The sequence below is a fragment of the Mauremys mutica genome, chromosome 19, assembly GCF_020497125.1.
Source record: "Mauremys mutica isolate MM-2020 ecotype Southern chromosome 19, ASM2049712v1, whole genome shotgun sequence".
NCBI classification, from domain to species: domain Eukaryota; kingdom Metazoa; phylum Chordata; order Testudines; family Geoemydidae; genus Mauremys; species Mauremys mutica.
In genome coordinates this window covers 21,518,119-21,535,410 of record NC_059090.1, presented here as the reverse complement: position 1 = coordinate 21,535,410, position 17,292 = coordinate 21,518,119, and the positions used below count along the sequence as shown (strand labels likewise).

Sequence of the window (17,292 nt, the reverse complement as noted above, 5' to 3'; positions counted from 1 at the left end):
TTATGACAACCAGTAAGCTACTGGCTCTCATAAGAGACCTTACATTCCACCCTTTGGTATGTAGATACTTGACCCAGGCGATCTTTGTAAACCCATATGTGCCCTTATGCCATCTACCAGCTGGCACCACAGAGTCCATGAGTCAGAGTTGTCTATTCACACATTTGTTGAACATTATTTCATCACAGTAGCTTCCAGAGCTGATGCAGGCTTTGAGAAATGTGTTCTTCAGTTTTTGTTTTAGTAGACTCCAAATTCCCACCACCTAAGGAATTCTTCTGGGTAATCACCTGAAGTGGAATAAATATATGTGCACAAACACTCCAAAAAGAAGAAACCATTCCTTACCTGTACAGTAACTATGGTTCTTCAAGAGTTATAGTGCATATATATATTCCGTGAGTCATCCTCTTTCCCCACTACTTCAGAGTCTAATGTCACAAAGATTCTGGTGCACAGGAACTGAGAGGGTTTTGTGCCCTGACTTGGAGGCACAAGGACCCTCAGGGTGCGTGTGCCATCCCAATGGGTATTGCTGACTAAAAGTCTCTGGCTCAAGTGCACACACACACACCTGAAGTGGAATACATATGTGGCCAATGCATCTCTAAGGACAACAGTTACTGTGTAGGTAAGTAACTGTTCTTATTGCAAATTTTATATCTATAATCCTCCAGTACTCTCTGCTTTGAAGCAAATAAAGTTCAAATATTTGATTTCTTAGACAAACAGTTCTATTTTAGATATTCCTTTCCATTTTATTTTTTGGTGATACTGCCATTGGTAACTTTTTGAAAGAGTGGAAAAGGTAGCTATAATTCATTAGTCATTTACTATTTATATTTGTTACAGACAAGATGCATATTGGTCCTGAGATACCCTCACCTATTCTAAATTGCTCAGCAAGTGATATACTGGGAGACTCAATCTGTGCCATAATCTCATTAGATTATGATAGTATGTTAACTGTGTGTGAAAGGCAAAGTGGAAAATTACTTCCAAAAACACTTCGACAGTTTATCTGGACTGATAAACTTCTAAAAGCGGATGCAAAAGTTGACAAGTTTGAAAGAATAACGTACGTATTGATTGTTTTCCTGTGTTGAAAAATATTGTGTTGTTAGTAACTGCAGCCATCTAATTCTTGGACTATTAAGATATTAAAAATAATCGCTGAGTCTCTGACATGAAATTAGCCCAAATGTTCTTCAAACTGTTGAGAATAATATACCACCTTAACATCATGTTGAAATACAAGTATGAGAGAGGTTCCTCTCTGAAGTTTGTATTAACTCCCACCTCTTGGAATATCCAAGAAATGCAGAAGCAGTTTAGTGACATTTGACTATGAATTGACTGAACTCTAGGATACTTTCAGTTTCTGCCTGCCTAGATCTATGTAATCACAATGTTGCTTTTCATTCAAATGAGTTTTTATAAATCAACTCCTCTCCCATGGTGTAGTCACTTGATGTTCTAATATGAAACAAGAGCAGGTGTAAACAGAACAACCCACAGCAACCTCTAGGTAACAAACTATGGGCCAAATCAGACCTTGCTCAGTCAGATCTCCCCCTGAAATGGATAAGAACCTTTGCCTGTGGAGTAAATGCTTTTCTTTGCTCTGAGTTCAAGTGGCTGAAGTTGGGGCATTGGAGACCTACAGACACTGGGGCATAAGGAGGAAATCAGGCCATGGAGCCAGTCTGTAGCTGCTTGCGTAGCTCTGGAGCAGCCTTGGCCTCTGGCTCTGGCTCTGCATGTAGAGAAGTGCCCCTTCTGGCAACAGCTGGTAACTGGCTCGGTGATAGATCTGCTTACCCCACCCATCTCTTCAACCTCCTCTCTGCCTTGCTCCCAAAACTGAGTGCACAGAGGGCTGCTGAGGATCTGGGCAGGTGAACTGGCAGGAAACCAGGCAAGTGTCAAAACCTGCCTGATTTCCATCAGAATTTTGTCAAAATCATCACATTTCTGCAGAACATTTCAATTTTGTTTAATTGGCATTTTCCAACAGAAAAATGTTCTGTTGGAAAATTTCTATCCAGGTCTACCTCCCAAGTATTTAAAAATAAAAATAAGTCTTTCTCTCTGTTTCTTCCTTCCCCTCATCTAAGGAAATAATTTGATTATTTTATAAATGGTTTTTGTTTGTGGGTTTTTTGTGTGTGTGTGTGCGCGCGTGTGCCCGCGCGTAAATTACTGAGGGAAAACAGTTGAATATTTTGATTCTGTTCTAAAAGCTGTGAGATCAGTGATCTTTCTTATCCTTTGACAGAAAAAAATTCATAAGTCCAACTCAACTCAAAGTTCTCTCTCGTGAGTACATGAGCCACTCCCAGTTGATTGGCAGTTTAATTTTTCTGCAGAACACAGATGTTCTGGGAGGTCATAATCATGAATGGAGTGGTACTATCTCAGGAAGGTAGGGCCAATCTCATGGAGGGCTTTGACTATCATTTCATTGAACTTGACCCTGTTGTTCAGTGAAGAATCAATGCAGAAAAGTGGATTCTGATTTGATAAAGAACTGATATCTTTGAAGATGAGTTTTTTTGGAGGCCTATGGAAAAATCTAGTAATTACATGCTTGCATGATTTCCAAATGTAGGGCTGAATTTTGTCCCTGGTTATGCACATGCATTTCTCATTGACTTGAATGGAACTTATGTGCATCCAGCAGAGCCCGAGCAGATACATGCTGTGGGCCAGATCTTCAGATCTTGTAATTTGATATGTCTGTTTATGCCAACTGAGGATCTGGCCTTTTGTGTATGATTGTTTCCTCCCCACCCTCCATCATTTCCAGAAAGTTTGAATTTGCAGTGAAAGGGGCATATTCTAGAATGGCTCACTGGCATCATGAATGGGCATTTCTGGAACCATTGCATAAAAATATAGTCGTCTGCATTGTGTCTGAATGCTGATGTGTAGAGTGAGTATTTTGGATACATTTAGGTACCAGGTATTTTTATGTCAATTCATCTCAGTTCATAACAAGCTTTTGAAAATTATATATAATCAGGGAAATTAATCAGTGCTTCATCTTCTCAGAATTCTTGAGAGAGAAGCTAGAGTGAAGTTTGGACGAACAGTGGAGCACCGAATTGCTAAACTGAAAATTAGAAGTGCCACCCGATCACCAATTTCAGGCCTTATTGAAAATGCAGTTGTGGAGGTTAGTCAGAAAATGTAAAACCTGGCATGCTAACTGTTTATTTTTTATTCTATATTTTTGTACTCCTTGTCCTAAGCACTGAGCATATTTGCCCTATGTAATAGTGATTAAAACCATATTCATTTGGTCATAGCAATACTACCATTCTGTTGCATATTTCCAAATAAGTCATCCATCCTTATATCACTCATTGCTGATGTTTATCAGGTGACTTCTGGGTTTTTCTTCTCCTATCCTTAATTGATAATCATTTTGGTAATGTTCTCCTAGTTTGCTCATTTGGTTGGTTACTGGATTCTGGAATATCATTGCAAACACCATAGTATGATTTCAGCCAGTCCGCAAGATGAAGTAAACTTTGTCTTCTTTGCACATTTGAAAGTGATTCTTACAGTAGAGAGAAGCATTCTGTTTATAGTGCCATTAAATAATTCAGTGATCTATAACTCACAATAAAACCAAACATCAGTTTTATTTTAAAAGTAATTTGCAGCATGAACAAACTAGTGATAGGTGGAACAATATTTCCTCATAAAGAAATCCATTAAGTGACATAGAACTCCCCATATGCTACTACAAAGAGCCAGATAAATCACTTCTACATTTTAAGAATGTTTCGCAGTTCGTTGGCAGATGTACATGTTTCCAGGGGAGCAGATGTGGGCACAATGACAATAACCTTTGTGTTGCTAAATTGAAGATCAAATTAGATAGGATGAAGAAGGTTAAAAGACAACTGTGCATCAGCAGTGCACAGTTAAAAGACCCAAATACAAAAAGTGCTTTTCAGCTTGAACTGAAGAACAGTTTCAGTATTCTAATGGAGTTAAATGAAGAAACCCAAGACATTGATACTCTATGGGAAAACATCAGAGAGTACTATCTAGAAAGTTCAAAGACAGTTCTAATAACAATGAAATCTAAAAAGAAAGAATAGATTAGCAATACTACTTGGCAGCTATGGAAAAGAGAAGAAATGTAAAGGAAAATCTCATGAATGATAAGTCATGTGAAGAGGCAAGCAAGTGGCAAGAAGAATACAGCGCTTTAGACAGAGAGGTTAGAAAGAATACTAGAAGAGATAAAAGGGCATATATTGACAGAAAATGTCAAGAGGCTGAAGAGGTAGCCAATCAAATAGCTAATAGGAACCTTTAGAAGTACTGGAGGCCCTATTAAAGATGCAAACGGAAAGACTTTTAGTACAGAAGAACAACAGAAAAGATGGGCAGAACATTTTCAGGCTGTTCTAAATAGACCATGCTCAAACAAACTACTAGAAATGTGTGATGATGACCTACCACTAGAGCTTGATATTGATTTAGGAGATCTTACAAATTAAGAAGTTAGAAAAGCCATCAGTAAACTAAAAAATGGAGAGGATAATTTTACTGGAGAGATGCCCAGAGCAAGTGATGAAACAGCCCTCCAGACTTTCCTTGTGTTTTTGGATAGAATATGGAATAAAGAAAATAATCCAACCCAGTGTAAGAGAGGCCTTATCGTAAAATTGCCAAAGAAGGATGACTGTACCACCTGCAGTAACTGGAGAGAAATCACATTAGTCTCGGTGCCTGGGAAAGCCATGTGCAATAACATCCGGTAACATATCAAGAAACAAATAGACTTTGATCTTAGAGAGAAACAAGTAGGTCTTAGACCACTGAGATCATGTGCAGGCCATATTGTTGTTGTTAGACATATTATGGAACAAGTGTGGAGTGGTAAGCATCTCTTGTGATAAATTTTATAGCCTTTGCAGAAGGCTTTTGACAGCATACCCAGAGACAGTCTGGCAAATTGTGGCACACTACAAAATACCAGCAAAAATAATTAGACTAATCAAGGATCTATATGATAATGCTGAATGTGCAGTCAGAGATGGTGACAGTATCAGCCAATGCAGTGACAACTGGAATAAGGTGAGGGTGTATTATGTCCCCACTATTGTTTGCACTGGTCATTGAGGAAAGTAACCACAGAAGGCAACCAAGGAATTTTATGGACAAATGATAAAACACAATTGGATTACCTCCTTTTTTGCTGATTTACATTGTCCTACTTAGTTCAACAATTCACTTAATGGAAGAGAAGACCTAGCTTTTGGCAAATACAGCAAAACAAGTTGGTTTGTTCATCAACAAGGGAAAGATAAATATGGCTATGAGTGTCTCAGAAATTACCATTAGTGTGGACAAAGGAACACTAGAAGAAAAGTGATTTTATTAATCTATGGAGTTAAATGTGCAATGATGATGACACTATGCTAGATGTCAAGCAACGAATATGAAAAGCAGCAAACAACTTCAATAAAATTGAAAAGTTTTGGAATAGTTAGTTGCATGATTGGCACTGACACAAAACTATTTTTAACACTTCCATCATGTCTGTCTGCCATTATGGACCAGAGTAATTGAAATCTACAACAAAATTCATTGCTAAGATCGAGGCATTCCAAAGATATAGCTATAGCTATAAAAAAATACACGTATCACTGCATTGAAAAGAGTATCTTGCAACATCAGAATTCCAAGTGGAGTAAATCTGGAAATTAAATGAGGATGGACTTATTTAGGACATGCTTTAAGGAGGCCACCAACACAATTTCCACAACAAGTGATAATATGGAAGAGAAAAAGAGGGAAACCTAGAGAAACATTTATCCCTAACAGTATCAAAAGAAGCCATATTCATCAACATGACACTGAGAAGCCTGAACAGACCAGCACATTGCTGAAATAAATGGCGGAAACTGGTTGACATCCTATTATGCACCTGAGAGCGCAAGAGGATAAAGAAAGAAGAGAAAATATGCATGACTATTTCAAAGGTTTATTGTGAAAAGAAACATTCGGTGATTCAATGAACAGGAAGTTAAACTACCACGCCACTAGGTGACAGCTCAGGCACAGCCCAAACAGATGACACTGTGCATGCACTTAATGAGACCAGTGGTTTTCAACCTGTGGTCTGCAGATCTCTGGGGGTCTGCAGACTATGTCTAAGATTTCCAAAGGGTTCTGCACTGCCATTTGAAATTTTTTCAGGGTCCGCAAATGAAAAAAATGTTGAAAACCACTGAATTAATCTACCATATTCTTGTGATGGTAAAGATTTCTTCCAATCTGGTATTCAGCCATTGCTTTCTCCAAAGAATAACTTCCTTCTTCTAGAGCTGTTGAGGGCTGTAAAGCTGTGACCTTTTTTTAGTATTTAAACCCTAGGTTTACATCACACAAAATTAATATCAACACAGCTGAATCCAATTCTTTAATGGTTAGAGCTTGTACATTCTGACTGAAATAAATATCAAAATGAAATTGCATTTACTTAATTTATTTTATTTCTTAAAAACATTGTTTTAATTAAAAATATTTAACATGTTTCTTTCCTTCCACCCAACAGAAATATGAAAAGACACCCTGCATGCATTCTTTTGCCACAAATGAACAAATGATTTCAGAGACCAGCAAAACCTTAAATGTCCTCTATGTTTTCAATGGCACGTATGAACCCTACCTAATCTATTGGCTTTTTCCTTTGCAAATGGCATTTAAGCAAGTAATGCCTACAGGTAACTAAATTAGATCACATAAAATTGCTGTAGACCTATATCACTTTTCTTAGGAGTTGATCAAGAATCCTCAGGGCTTTGACAAAGATATTTTCACTATTCTATAAACTAATTGATATTTTAATTTTTAGCTGAACATCCCTATGAATTGGCTATGTACCTACATTTCCTACATCAAAACTTATTCCCATCATGGACAGAAATCTTTGCAATGGCTGAGTGGATGATGAGCCTTCTGGAGAGAGAGGATACTGAATTCTTCACTCATCTTCAGCAGTGTTTCAGAAAGAATTTTTCAGTTGACCCAAAAGTATATTGATTTTTTTAAGCTATAGAGTCTTTTATATTTACACTACTTGCAGAAGTTTAAAATAAAATGTTTGCTGTAGTAAAAGTCAGTATATGGAATAAAGTTATACTTTTAAATATGATTTAGTAAAATTATTAAATGATCTTGAAATATACATAGACAGCTTTTTATCTCTAGGGATAATGTTTCTGATTTTTCCATATTATAACATATCCCATCTAATATACTCTCTTTTTTTTTCTTTGCAGGATTTTCTGGTGGAGTTGATAGTTCGAGAAAGAGAGAAAGCTCAAAAACTCTACACCGCCACAGACAGATCTGAGCAAAACAAACATCTAACCAAGGAATTACTGGCAAGCCCAGTCATTTTCCTCAGAAAGTGGATGGGTGAAGTAAGATATCCTAATTTATGTAAATGAATTAAAAAAAATGTGGAGATTGATTCTTGACTCACTACACTGTTGTAAATCAGAAGTGACTATCAAACCAGATAGAGTTAAACTGGTGTTAGTGAGAAAAGAATCAGGTCCACTGTTTGTTCTGGTTTTACAAAACCAAAATATTTTAATTTACTAAATGAATGTTTTTTTCCACATGGAAAAATAGTGTAATAGAAAGATAAAAAAGAAACAATAGAAAAATGGAAAATAATATTTTGCTTTCTAATTTTATAAAGATTTCTTTCTTCCTATTATTAACAGATTTGCTATAGTCTTTAAAACTTGGAACCTAAATCATATGACACGTTTTCTTTAAAAATCAAGTCCCCTGTTTTGGTTTTTTCTCCACATTATATAAATATATGTCTGCTCAAGAGCAGCTGTAAGCAGTGGTTTACCTACATTATTTTTATTAGACTTTAACCTTTATACTGAGGAAACAAAATCTTGAGTTTATTACAACTACATCTAGAATATTAAATTAAAGTTTATATTCTTCAGCCACTAGTAAAGCCACAAATGAGCCAGTGGAATAAATATTAAGATATGAGCCACTTTAAATTAAAACTGAAGGACCAGTTACTCATCTAGAATAAATGCGTACAGTTTCTCTGACTTCAGTAAAGCTATGATCATTTACAGAAGTTGATGATCCAGTTCAAAAAAACTAGTGGTGAAAGTCTCCTTTCAGTAACACTAATTGCACTTGCACTAGTTGTTGTTATTATTATTTAATGTATGTTACCATAGCATTTAAGAGCCTGAGTTATGGACCAGGACCCCATTGTGCTACATTCTGGACAAACATTGCCCACCTACCCTAACAATCTGAAGCTTGCTTCTGGGTATCATTAACAAAATGTTAAACCATACAGGTACCTGTGTGAGTAGGAAGGGAAAGATTTGGTGTTGTTTTTATAAATTAGAAATTGCCAATATATTTTTAATACAATACATTTCATAATTTTGTGTAGGGCTTTGTGAGTATACTGGATTTTCCTGCAGTGTTGTTGATTTGGGATCAATTGTACATGCAAGATTGGAATCAAAAGGTGATGGAGAATTTCTGTCTCTCAATCCTTATGCTATTAAAGGATTCACTAATGGCTGCCAATGATTATCCAGCTATAAGAGAGGTACATATAACAATGCTTCATGTTACCTTTCAACTAATTATCTGTTCTGTTGATAAAAATAATCACCAAAGATTTGGTGTTTTTATTTAAAGATTTTTTAAAATAGTTTTTCAAGAACATTTCGTTCCTTCAAAGCAGAAAATTCCATTGGAGTTCCCTTATTGTGATGCACATTTTTATTTACATAATTTTTTGAGATTTGCGAGTAAATTATGGGCAAAATTGTGTTCTATTTCACCTACACAATCTTACTGACTTCAGTGGGGCTGCAAAGCCATAACTGAGAACCAAATTTTGTCTAAAGTGTATTAGTCCAGGTCTGGGGGTGTCAATACTTCCCTTGAATTATATACTAAATTTCCATTTAACATTAATGGGAGTACTGCATCTACAGAATATGGAGAATACACCCTGCAATGTTCGTTAGCATCAGCAATTGCATTGTAGGTTGCAGCAAAATGTTTCTCATTAAGGCCCTAATTCAAAGCACTTAAGCACATGTTCAGCCTTAAACGCATACTTAAATCCATCCCTAATGAGCAAAGCACTTAAGCTTATGTTTCAGTCCTACTGAAGTCAAATTACATTTACACCAACTCTAAGGGATTGCAAGACCAGTGTAAAAGGTTCAGCTGAGATTTGGGCCCCTATTTTGATTTGTTTGGCTTTTTTAAAAACAAAATCTAAATTTTTAGGTCTATAGCTAATTAAGCACCCCTTTAAAAGGTAAAAATCTTGAAATTCCTACTAAAAATGAAGAAATTACTAGAGTAAATGGGAATTGTTGAGTTTTTATTGGAAAACAAAAATAAAGCCTTTTTGAATGAGTGCAGTTTAGGCTGTAAGCAAAATAATGAGCATGGGAAGTAAAGTCAAGGCAGTTTTCTGTGATTATAGTGCATACTTAAAACATATTTTTAACAGCAAAAAAAACTTTACTTCCTGCCAGGAAACCGTCTCAGAATCCATAAAATATTAACAGATCTGTTTCATGTATAGTAGTGAAAATTCTATTTTTTTTTTCTTTTCAGGTGTTTTTGTTCTATGGTTGTCATCTATTTACAGCTGATATTCAAAGGGCCTGGATTCATCTTCAGCAAGGTGGTTTACCATCTGACATCCCTGGGCTTAGCAGGCAGAACCAAAGGTCGAGAACTTCCCTTGCTTTACAGATACAAGATGTACTGATTGGAAACACTTAATGAGACCAGTGGTTTTCAACCTGTGGTCTGCAGATCTCTGAAATTAAAGGACTGCCTTAAAAAAAAAAAAAAAAAACCTTCGTAAAACTGTATTGAACACTTTGTAGGCCTCCTGGTAGGGCCCCAATTCAGCAATGTACTTAAAGCACATGTTTTACTTTAAGCAAATGAGTTGTTCTTTTGTACTCAGTTGAACTAATCATGTGTTTAAAGTTAGGCAAGTGCTTAATTACATTGCTGAACTGGGGCCTAGTTTGTTAACCTGCTATATATATTCAGCAGACCTGGTAATATTTCTCTTGTAGATAAAAGTTAAATGTAGCTGAAGGCACATACTGCTGTGAGTATCTAAGTGCCTAGATAGATAAAATAGCCTAGCATTAGCACTCTGAACCACCAAACAAGAAAGCTGTTTTCTTACACCACAGATCAAAGGAAACTGTATGCACTGTGTAAAGGTAGAGCAAACCTCTGTGTGTGTTGGGGATGGGTGAGAAGGAGGCTTCTGCAGTGACTTCTCTTATCTAATTTTATGGACATTATTGATAGTCTTCAAAAGGAACCTCATCCAGACTGTCTTGACTGGAGATTTGCAGCTAGAATGCATGCCTTAATGGGGGAAGAAAGGTTAAAGGAGGGAGTATCCTCTGCATTCCATCTCGGACATGTCTGACCTACTGGAAAGAAAACAAAACATAAACTTAGAGATAACTAACACAGATAGACTCTCAAGCTTTCCAAAAATGCTCAGGCACTCTGAAGTAGTGAGACTTGCAGGTTTGCATGTCATTCCTACCTTGTTATCACAATATCGGGCAGTCATAGTCTTGATGCTGTGTTTTTATTCTTGGCAGTGTTGCTTTCAGGTGCTGTCCTAAGGCTATATCTACACTTGAAACCTTACAGCAGGCAGCACAGCTGTACCAATGCAGCTGTGCCGCTGTAAGATTTCTTGCGTAGCCGCTCTATGCCGATGGGAGAGAACTCTCTTGTTGACATAATTAAACCATCTCCAATGAGTGGCGGTAGCTATGTCAGTGGGAGAAGCTCCCGCTGACGGAGTGCTGTGCATACTACCACTTAAGCCAGTGAAACTCATGTTGCTCAGGGGTGTGTGTTTTTTTTCATGCCAACATGAATGGTAGTGTAAACATGGACCTAAGAGCACTGTCAGATTCACGTGGGCATACTCACATATTTCAGAGGAACAGTGCATATTATAATGTTGTCCTACCCCCTACTGTGTTACTCCTTCCTATATTTCTTCAGTCATAGGATCTTCCTCATAACATTTGGACATTGAAGGGTTGTATGAAACAGTATCTCATTTGACTCATAAATTAGGGAGGGTAATACTAAATCTTTCATTTATAATGAATATTTTATATCTAGAAATGCCTTCTATATGGTATGTGGAAACATTTTTAATATAAATAGATAGTTGGGTTGCTTTGTTTCTTTTTGTAGCAGTCAACAAAATACTTTAATGAGCAAAAGTATTTCAAATGAGAATTTAATTCAGATTGTTGCTTATTGCTATATTCACTGAAAGTAGGGAATTAAATTATGAATGTTTATATGTGCAGGCCGCTTGCTGATCTGTCTCCAAGGCTCAGTTCAATGGAAGGTATGTAGCTGTTTGTGTTGAGGCTGTTATTTGAGCATGCCTTTGGTACCTAATAACTTTTGTATCATAGGCAAGATTTCAGATATAATGAAAAGCACAGCTTACTTCTAAAAGTTTATTTAAACCTTCTGTTCTCACCAAAAATATTAGAAGAAAGTGCCTTAGGCCCCAGTCCTACATCCTGATGGTGCTCCCCACAGGGGTTCGCCTGTGCCAATCAGATTACAGGATTAAGTCCTTAATCTTTGTTATACTGTTCCTACCAATAAATGCTGGAATTTTGCAATATATGCATTTTTCAAAGGAATGCATAGAAGGAATTATTCTTCTTTAAAACTGGAAAAGTAGCATGCATTTTAGTGAAATGTGAAGGAAATGTTTTAAAAGATGTGGAAAAGACAGTCAGCTATTGTGGTTTAAACTTGTTTTCATGTAAAAGTTTGCAGAAGAGTAGAATGGTCCTGAATATTCATCAGATTTCTCTTTTGTTTTATTCCTAAGAAAATAATGTTCCATGTAAATAGAAGATTTCTGCAAAATTCAGAATTTTCAGTGTAAATTTGTTTTTGAGGATTTTAAAATTTTGCCGAGAAGCCCAGATTTTCTACAGTGGCCTCTAATTTTGGATACTTTAATTTCTGTATTCAGGCCTTCTCACAACTAAGTACTGATTTTTTTAAGTTGCTGAGCACCCACAGCTTCCATTGATTTCAATTTGAGGTGTGAGGGCTCAGCACATCTGAAAACTGGTCCAAGGCTCCCATAATTGAGGGACCTGAACCCAGTGGCCACTTTTGAAAATTTTGGTTATATTTTGTGTTTGACTGATAAATGTATTGGGTGAAATTCTGGCCCCATTGACATCAAAGGCAAAACTCCCATTGACAGTAGTGGGGCCAGATTTCATCTCTAGAGCTTGATCCTGTGGGTCATATCAGGCAAAGCTCTTGTTGAAGTCAAGCCAGATGTTTGCATTTTTTTAAAATGCAAAAACATTATCCAGTTCTGTGAAATGTTAAGTAATCTTGCCATCTCACTACATGCTACAGTATGAAAAATCTTCCATCTCATCATCCTTTTACTTAAAACATTATAAATCAAAAGTAATTCTATTAAAATCAGTGGAATTACATTGGTGTAAACCTGGTGTGAAAGGAGAATCAGACCCTTGAGTCTTTGGCTCCCTGAACAGATGAAAATAGTTGTAATTTCTGCTCACTGCACAGGAGGGTGCTCATCTTCTGTGTCCCTTTACAGGAAAGAGGGACTTCTATGATCTGTAGGTGGTTCCTAGAATAAAGTAGTGGTCTGAACTGGTATTTTCTTATAGTTGCATAGTAACACTGATAGAAGCTGTTAAAATAGTTATTTCTAATATGTGAAGCTGGCAAGGAGACATTTGGGAGTGGTGGGTTAATTGCTGCTATGGGAGATGCAAACAAAGGCATATAGGTCAGATGATGTATCATAATGACAGTACGCTATGTAAAATATTAGAGTTCTCTAGTGAGCATGTTTTAAAAAAATATGGGTGAATCTACAGTACAATTTTTCTTTCAAGTTTTTCAATAACAAAAATTCTTCCCGTCTGTGTAAGGGCCTGATTCTGTAAACCCTTACGTTTTACAAGTCAGAACCATTAAACAGGGAAAGAACTCATAGACAGAGCGAAATTCTATCTTTTGATACACACACACACAGGGTTCTCAGCCTAATCCAATAGCTATTAGAGTTAATGGAAAGTGTTCCACTGATGTTAATGGAGCTTGGATCAGGCCTTAATCCTGACCAAAACTTCTGTATGAAAAGATTGGATTGCCCTGTTTATGGAATTCATATAAGTTTTCTGTGTAAAATAGACATTACCCAAAATCTAAACATTTCACCCTGCAGCTAGAACCCATTCTGTGGTTGTAAAATGATATTGTATCTTTCAGTATCTGAGACTTAGAAATGTTACTTAATGAATTATATTTGATCTACTATATTTGATACTTTGCAATTCAACCTTTGTGATTTTCCTTACAGCAAGAAGAAAGCAATTTTTGTTCTTTAATTTAATAGGTAAAAGTGTAATATACTTCTGTTTGGGCTCAGAAGCCACCAAAGGCTCTGATTAACCTAATTTATAATGAAGGACCAAACTATTTAAACATTACATTGGCTAATTACCTTTGGTGTAATTTGTTCTGATAGCTGGAAAGGTTTCTCTTGGCTTCCAGAACATCTTGCCAGTTGAAGTGAAGGATGTTTTACTGAAGCTAGTTTTACCAGTACCACAGGTTGAGATATCACACACTGTAAGTGGTAATTTAATTATACCTTGTATGTACTGACAGGGATTGTGATAATCTTTACTTTACAAAAGAAAAAGGTTTAGTGCTCTTTTTATTGAAACTATTTCTCGTCAAGAATGTTTTTTGACTGAACAGAGACCTAAACAAATCAACAGATAAAGAGGAATCTGTTATTAATTAATGTTACATACATAAGAAAAACCTTAGATTGTGATTGGTTGAAAATTGTCATGTGAAGACTCAGTAAATTTCTATTGTTTACCTCTTCAGAAGTTAATAAAATTGAAGTCTTTTCCAGTTAGACCACTTATGCAAATAAATACGCTGTGACTAGCTGAAGAAAATTAATTGAAAGCTATTATTTCACCTCGCAGGAGGATAATTATTTTTTTTTTATCCTCTTGAGTACATCTGTCTTTTAGCTTCTAAGGAAAAACTGTTACCTCATTGAAATGCATTACCATTATGGAGAGATTTTCCAGATGTTCTGATGAAGACTCTCAGAAAATCAGTAATAAAACATATATTGGGCCAAATCTTCTTTTGCCAAACTGAAAAGGATTTGATCCATTAACTTCAGTACATTGTATATTTGCTTCACTCTAAGTCAATATTTACCTCTCTGGTCAATAAAGTTTGTTTTTCACCGTTAACAAAAGTTAATATTTACTTATTATTTTAGTCCAGTGACAATGTACTAAGCTCTGTTTTTCTAGCAGTTTGGAGTCTTTCATTTCTTTTGGAAAAGAGTTTGGTTTAGCAGATGTCTGTTACTTTATTACAAAGCCTTTCCCACAACTGGAGGAATTTGTCCAGCATATAATAAACTTTAACAGGATTATGAGCACAACAGTTTACAAGCACAAAAAAGAATAAATTAGAAAAATGGGTAAATTGAATAAATATAGTACTGAATTAAGCAATGATTGCGTAACCCCATTGAGTGGGTATTATTCCTTGTTTGCATTTTAAGATCGCATCTTCTCTGATTTCCATGGATCTGAAATGCCAAACCACATAACAAATATTTATGGCCAGATCCTCAGACTGTTAATTCTCCTTCAAAGTCAATAAAAATGTGCAAGTTCATACCGGTTAATGATCTAACTTTATATATTTACTGATTTGAATGATCAGACTGAAGGAGGACTGCAGAAGTTTAACTGTAAGTAGACTTTGGCCCCTAACAATATTAATGGGAGTTACCGCTGGACAAATCCTTCATACATCCTGAGAAAATGCTTCCCTTCTTTAATAAACACTTAATTCTGTGCACATCCCAAGTTCCCACAAAATCAGCAGGAGTGTGGGTTGCATATGAATTGGAAAAGTGAGTAATTTTTCTGAAAATAATTTTACAGGTTGAACCTCTCTAGTCTGGCACCCTCGGGACCTGACCGGTGCCGAACCATTTTCAGAAAATAATTATACAGTATTGTAGCGAGTTGGTCTCTTTTTATTTTTATCTCACTGAGGCGAACAAATGGAAGAATGCTTGCAATGCCGCCTAGCCAAGGCTTACTGGCTTTCTTCATAACAAAGTGTTAGTGTTGTTACACAATTTTACTGTATTGGCATAAGGAAATAATTAGATAAAGCATAAAATAATATGAAAAAGAAATGGATAATAATACAGGTAAACCTATAATTTGCTCACCTAAAATGATCCCTGAATTCCGCTTCCAAAGTGATGTGACAGTAACGGCTAACTCAAATTACATTTGAGTTACATCTGGGGTCTCTGTTGTAGGTATATCCAGGGTAGATGAAGTGGAGGCAATGGGATTTTCGACCGTAGAGTGCTGCTCACTGCTCCTCTTTGCTACCTTTCACCAATCTTCCAGCTTGACTTGCCTCATTTATTTTGATTTTTCATTAATTAGTTTTTCTCGTATCATGTAGAGAGATGCGATCTCTTGCTCAGAAATGAAATGTCTTTGCTCCAGTCTTTCTATTAAATTTGTTGCCAACTGAATGCATTTATCGATAGAAATTTTTTCTGCGACATCCTCATTATCATCTACATCACCATCACTGGCTCCTTTGTTATCTTTGGTTTTTCCCTGCTGTACCATTTGCACAATTTCTTCATCTGTCATTTGATTAGCAATTGGTGCATCTTTGTTGACTTCCATCCAGTCTAGTAAATTTTCTTCTCCCAAATCCTTGGCCAGCTCAAGCACTGCAAGGTGGGACATACCACTGGCATACTCCATTCACTCACTAACAATGTTTTGGTTTTCAGACACTTGAAATCCAGTGAAATTGGACTCATCATTGACGTCAGGACTGTCCTCAAACATTAGGGCTGGCCACAATTTGTGCCATCCATTCTTCAGACTAGATGGAGTTACTCTTTCAGAGGCTCTAGCTAGTGTCCAAATCATATCCTTGAGGTTAAATTTTTCCTAAATGTCAAACTCTTCTCATCATTAAGTGATACTAGCAATTGGTGCATAAACTTGGACCTGTACATACACTTCAGGAATTATAAGATACTCTGATCACAAGGCTGAATCAGTGAGGTGCAGTTTGGGGGTAAATACAGTCCCACCACATTATCTTTGACAAGCAGCTCTGCTTTAGGGTGGGCAGAGCAATTGTTAAGAATCAGCACAATTTTGCACTTCAGATCCAGACATACTGAGGTGCAATGGGCTCTTGCCTCCAGTACAAAATATTTCTCAAACCATTCGAGACATAGATTTGTCGTTATCCATCCCTTTTTGTTGCCAGGGTATATCGCTGGGAATTTTTCACCCTTTTGAATGCCCTTGGGTTCACACTCTTTTCAATAAGCATGAGCTTGCATTTGTGTGTACCTGCTGCGTTGTTACAACCAAGGACAGTTACCCTGTCCTTCAACTCCTTCGTACCAGATGGTGGCTCCTCTGCATCTGTAGCCAACATTTTTTTAGGCATACAGTGCCAATAGAGAGCAGTTCCATCGGCATTGTATACCTGCTCTGGGGATAACTTCTCATTTGCAACTAACTGTGCAAATTCATCAATGTACTTAGCGGCAGCTTCTGTATCTGCACTTCTTTTTTCATCGCACACACGATGTAGACTAATGCCGGGCCTGTTTTTTAATTTTTGAAGCCATCCTTGGGAATAGTCACACTCATGCTACAGGTTAAGTTCTTTGTGGAATATTTTTGCTTGTGCCAACATCATCTTGCCTAAAATGCTAACACTATCGTTCCTACGAAGCTTGAACCAATGTATAAGTGTACTATCTAAATCGCTGCTTTTCCCCTCCATCAGTGTCTTACGAACACTCATACTTTTTTTACTGTCACTTTTGGCAAAAAAATTAAGGATTTGATTCTTTTGCTTCTTCAAATCATACACTGTAGATGACCCTACATTGTAAAACTCGCACAAGGCACGTACCGATTGCACTTTTCCAATTTCTGCAACAATTCCACCTTTACTATATCAACATTGACACTAAGATCATGCTGGACCACAGATGTTGCCGGTCCAAAGAGTGCTGAACTAGAGAGGTTCAATCTGTAGGTACAT

The 17,292-nt window shown here is 36.7% G+C and overlaps 1 protein-coding gene across 4 annotated transcripts in view; it reads left to right on the top strand.

The window, feature by feature from the left end:
- Positions 1–17,292, top strand: part of LOC123352989 — an 86,474-nt gene that overhangs the window by 15,083 nt on the left and 54,099 nt on the right. For all 4 annotated transcript variants that reach the window (XM_044993625.1, XM_044993623.1, XM_044993626.1 and 1 more), the window contains 9 exons: positions 853–1,078; positions 3,055–3,178; positions 6,584–6,752; positions 6,884–7,062; positions 7,311–7,454; positions 8,477–8,638; positions 9,670–9,785; positions 11,427–11,467; positions 13,664–13,767. In XM_044993625.1, the coding sequence (XP_044849560.1) occupies positions 853–1,078; positions 3,055–3,178; positions 6,584–6,752; positions 6,884–7,062; positions 7,311–7,454; positions 8,477–8,638; positions 9,670–9,785; positions 11,427–11,467; positions 13,664–13,767 (1,265 nt within the window). The remainder of the gene's footprint in view (positions 1–852; positions 1,079–3,054; positions 3,179–6,583; positions 6,753–6,883; positions 7,063–7,310; positions 7,455–8,476; positions 8,639–9,669; positions 9,786–11,426; positions 11,468–13,663; positions 13,768–17,292) is intronic.